This window comes from Hipposideros armiger, unplaced genomic scaffold, assembly GCF_001890085.2.
Source record: "Hipposideros armiger isolate ML-2016 unplaced genomic scaffold, ASM189008v1 scaffold_199, whole genome shotgun sequence".
NCBI classification, from domain to species: Eukaryota; Metazoa; Chordata; class Mammalia; order Chiroptera; family Hipposideridae; genus Hipposideros; species Hipposideros armiger.
Window position 1 is genome coordinate 2,257,917 of NW_017731549.1, and position 5,016 is coordinate 2,262,932.

The 5,016-nt window shown below is 34.2% G+C and overlaps 1 protein-coding gene across 1 annotated transcript in view; it reads left to right on the forward strand.

The window, feature by feature from the left end:
* Positions 1 to 5,016, forward strand: part of NAV3 (neuron navigator 3) — an 819,162-nt gene that overhangs the window by 602,982 nt on the left and 211,164 nt on the right. Inside the window, exons 7-8 of the mRNA XM_019653202.1 lie at positions 1,188 to 1,256; positions 4,401 to 4,540. Of these exons, the coding sequence (XP_019508747.1) occupies positions 1,188 to 1,256; positions 4,401 to 4,540 (209 nt within the window). The remainder of the gene's footprint in view (positions 1 to 1,187; positions 1,257 to 4,400; positions 4,541 to 5,016) is intronic.

Sequence of the window (5,016 nt, forward strand, 5' to 3'; positions counted from 1 at the left end):
GGACCTGCCTGCTCCCCCCACAGACTGGCTCAGTGGAGTAAGTGTTGACTTAGGAAACTGTCATCATCTTAAGAAGTCCATCCCTTGACTAAAATACTCTCTGCTGAGCAGCAAAGCAACTGGACCAACTGCAGCAGGGCTTCAAGTGTCCCTTCCACCCTGATTCCAACACACCCACGTTGTTCCTGTTTCCTTGGAGGCCTTGGAAACTGTGCATGCACAACAACTGGGTTCAAGTAGCATCATCACACTTCACCTAAGAAGTGGTTCTCCACTCAGGCATCGATCAACTCATGACCATCCCAGGGGTTGTGAGCATGTTTCAGGTCTATTGGGTCTCACAATATCCTTCAGAACACCAGTTTCAGAGTCCTTAGGGAATTCAGAAATCTGTTTAACTTAAAGTACAGATTTTTGTTTTGCTTATAAAGTATTCACTGCTTTTCAAAACTTGGTTTAAATATGGCCTTCTTTTGTGTTTTTGATCAAAGATTTTGGTCCAAGAATTATAATTCAGGAATTTCCAGAAATTGCCATCAGTAGTTGTTCATTTACTTTGTTTTTGAAGAATTTAACTCCATTTTAATCTCAATTTTTACATAGACCTTTCTTCAGAACATCTAGTATTGTTCACTTCCTTAAAATATTCTAACTAGGATGAAAGATCAATAAGCTACTATTAGGAAGAAGCCAGATATTTCAATCCCTTGATTTTCAAAATAATAGTTAGGTTAAAACAGCAAATCAGGAATTTATTAAAGAAATAATGATGCATTTCAATGCTCTTTCTTCCTTTTAACTTTTTGAGACAGAGATCTTTCTATTGTGTAAGTCAAACTTTAGCTTTCCTGAAGTTTTCACAGTCATTTACAAATGTTGAATATTTTATAAGATGAAATAAAGCTACTTAAGATAATATGAATACTATCACACAGTCTTAATTTTAAAGTCAGTGATGACACACTTGATTACAAGGGGTACACTGCATTATTTCATAATGTGTTCATAATCAAATACCATGATATATATGTTGCATTATCATGATTTTCTAATTAATTTGTTCTTTATACATGCTTATACATGTTCCAATTGCATTTCATTAACTCATAGTTTTCTTGTAACTTTGTGCTTTCTTTCCATGTTCAAAGAATCTCTTTAATTCAATTTCTCTGTTTCTCCTCATACAGTCTGGCAGCCAGATATGCAACTCAGTCTAATCACAGTGGAATTGCAACCAGTCAAAAAAAGCCTACTAGGTCAGTTAACATCTCTAATTTATTGCTTGTTAGATAATAAAGTCAATGCCCAGTGCTTTTTTGTCCTATCATTCTAAATTTTTTCAAACATTACATACTTCTGGATGAAGAGTTTAGAGGACTGAATTCTTCCAAGAGGATATCCTTCTGCAGCAGTCTCAGGGATGAGGGTTTTTGTGTAAGGTTGTTAAAATGGGGTCTGGCTTCTTCTCTTTTAGTTTTGTCATGCATAGCGCTATAATTGGACTGAAGTACTAGGATAGAGAAAGTCAAGGGAAAAAATTGCTTTGAAGGGCCCATTCTTTCCAGGTAACAGAATCTTGAAGTTATGCACCAAAATTATAATCACTTTTTGATATGGGTATGCATTCATTACTGTACATTTTGAAGCAGAATTAAGAAACATTGGCAGATTTTTGTGGGGACGTTAGCACCAGGTCAGCCTGGTCTGTTGTTTTATCTGATAGTTTAAATGTTTGCTACTTTATGACATGTATTTTAAAGACAGTCTATTAAAATAAATGTCAGTGCATTATATACTGTTTGGAAAATATTGGTATATAAAAGTGTGTTGAAAGTGTTTGATTTTCTTTTCAATGTCAAGTTGCTGAAGGCATGATGATAGGTAGCATGGGACAGCTGAGAGAAGCCACAGCAAATGTGTTTTGCACCCCTGATTAGCATGTGATTGTGTACGCCCTTTCACTCAATGGGGAAGCATCTCAGTGGTGGTGTACTAGTCACTGCTCTAATAATAATAATTTGGCTACAAGCACTGCTTATGATGCCTTGACTTGAGGTATGTGCTTTTCTTCTTGCCTTGGTTTTCTAAGTTATATTCATTTCCATGGTAATTAAAATGATTCTGGAGAGACAAAAGGACATTTAATTAAAATTTAGAAGACATGTTATAAATTAGGATGTGCAAAGAACAGTGACCTGCCATGTACAGTAAGCATTTTTATGACCACTTCTAAGACATGAATATAAAATATATTTTAAGTACTTTGATTTAATAGCATATCTCTCATTCTTTTTTTTTTTTTGCCTTATTCTCATTTCTCTTTGTATTGCTTTGATGAATGATCTGGAGCTCTGGCTGCCTGTCAAATTAGGGTAATGGGAAGAGCAAATGGATTTCTTAATTTGTTTTAATTTCTTCTTCTGAGAACTAAAGATCAATTGGCTTCATGGGTCGCAGCAAAGATGAAAACGCATTTTAATTGCTTTCTAGAAAGAGGTCAGTTTTTATTGTAAGCAGGGCAAGTTTTTTGACAAAATGTGTTTATGCGTGTGAGTTTGGAAAGAACTTTCTAAATCTACGACTGTGTCTGTAGGACTAGTTCTCAGAATTATTATGATTGGGATATTTGGCCAAATTAATTAGTTGAGTTCTTTCTGCAGATTGCAATTACTGCTCATTGACATTTCTCATGTCTGTGGTTATTGTGCTTTACTCACAATGCCTGTAGACTCATTTGAACAAAAGTTAAATGGCGGAATCCTTTGGAAAAGATTCTAATCTTGTGTATGACACAACCTCTAATTAGCAAAATAGCTGACAGGGCTCTTTATCAGCCACATGTATGGAAACTCCAAAATACAGCCAACATTTTGAAACTATTAACGATTCCAAGAGATCAACACTTCTGTTTTTAAGCTGGCATTTGTGTTTCCCTGATGTTCATTCCATTTTGCAATACTTGTTACTATTTAAAAAGTATTTATATTATTGAAGCATTTGATGTCCTAATAATCTATAGAAATAATCTATGAAGTAATATTATAAATTGAGTTCAAATGTGAATATTGTCACAACGGATTGTGAAACTGATCTATTAGGCACAATATAACATTCTTTTATTTTAAGGATTTTGTAAAAGAGAACAGTAAAAATTTCAGGGATGTTTTATAAGTTCTGGGTTATTTTTGTTTGCTTTTCTTTTAAAATAGAAATGATCAGAGCAGTACACAGTGGCATTCAGATGGTGGCAGCAAATGCTAGCAAAGTGGCTGGCAACCTTTAATATCGTGTTTTTAAATAAATCCTCGAAGGCCAATATCAGTTCTGAACTTCTAGTTTTTAATTCATGTGGATTGAGCTTATTATACATGTGCATATATAATATAAATTTTATAGTAGTATAAAATAAAACATAGTAACTGCACATTTTAGGCACAATTCATGAAATAATTGAACTTAAAATTTTAATATGAAACTATTTAAACAGTGAAATAAATGATCCATAGTCCAAATGAAATAACTGGGGATTATAACTTTCTGTGGAACTTCCCCTAATTTAAAGATAGTCTACATATATTTTCTCACACCCTGCCTTCATACAGAAAGAACAGCTGAAGCTACTGTCATTATAGGTGTATTTTAAATCATCATTCTGCTAACAGGTTTTCTTCTTCCGAGACCTTCATCCTTTCTTGTCATATCACCTCTGTGATCAGTTGACCACACTTGTGAGGTCACCAGCTAATGTCTAAGTGCTTCCCTCTAGCAAGAGAATGAAAGTTTGTATGGGAGATAGGTCGGTCAAATATGAATGAACTCATGACCTTGCTCTCCTCTATGTGGTTTAGAGTAACTAACTAGTTTAAATATTCACTAAGTACTGTTTGCAATTTGTTCAGTAACTTTATTCTTCTTGTTATTAATGTACAAGTTGATTTAGGATACAGCTGCCTAAGAAAAAAACAAAATGTCCCATACACCAAAAAGAACAACGTGACAACAACTGAGGGTAGCTGATTAATGCCCTGAGAACAGAATAAAGTCAAATGTTATTATTTCCTTTGCTTTTTATGTAATTGTTACAGTACTTTTAAATCAAGGTTTTATTCATCAGGGGTGTGTGGTAAGTATGACTTTTTTCAGTAAAAGATGGCTTTATTTCTAATTGCTCTATATTATGAATTTACTTTGGAGCCGTATTTATTGAAAAGTGAAACAAGATTTTTCTGAAGTCTCATACCTTGTGTTTATTTGTCACTTAAAGCAATGTTTTCTGCTAAGTAGATTTTAGAACATTATATATTGTGATTTTCCCATTAACTCTTTCCTGCCGAGAACCTCCTGCTCCCCATATTTTCATAATGTACAATCATGATGTAATTTTTCTTATACTATTTCAGGCTTCCAGGTCCCTCTAGGGTGCCAGCTGCAGGCAGCAGCAGCAAGGTCCAGGGAGCCTCTAATTTAAATAGGAGAAGTCAGAGCTTTAATAGCATTGACAAAAACAAGCCTCCAACTTATGCAAACGGCAATGAAAAAGGTAAGTGTGAGCCTGTTACGTCATTATGGCGTAAGCCTAATTAATATATGTGTATTGTAAATTACATGCTAAATCTAATATTTGAGGGGTGTTACAGCTTTTGGAGTGGAAATCAGTGGAGTTTCCTATGTTTTCTAAATGTTCCCTCCTAAATTTCAGCTTTCTTCAGGGTTTTTCTTATCGAATGAACATCTTAAGGAAACAAACTTGTTTATTTTAGAGTCGTTCATTATATACAGTATAAAGTGTGTTTCTCAAAATAGTTTCTCTCAGATGCATATAAATAGCTTTTCCTTTTGTCTTCTTGTGTTTTGTGAACACTTATCCTGAAATCATAAATCTGTATTAAATTTATTTGAATCCTTAGCTCTAGTGAACTTAAGCACTGTAGTGTTTTGGGCAGTTAAGTTGGAGCATCAAAATTTGAGACATAAATATGATGAGTACTTAATCTTTGAAAGCAACAGGACATGGAA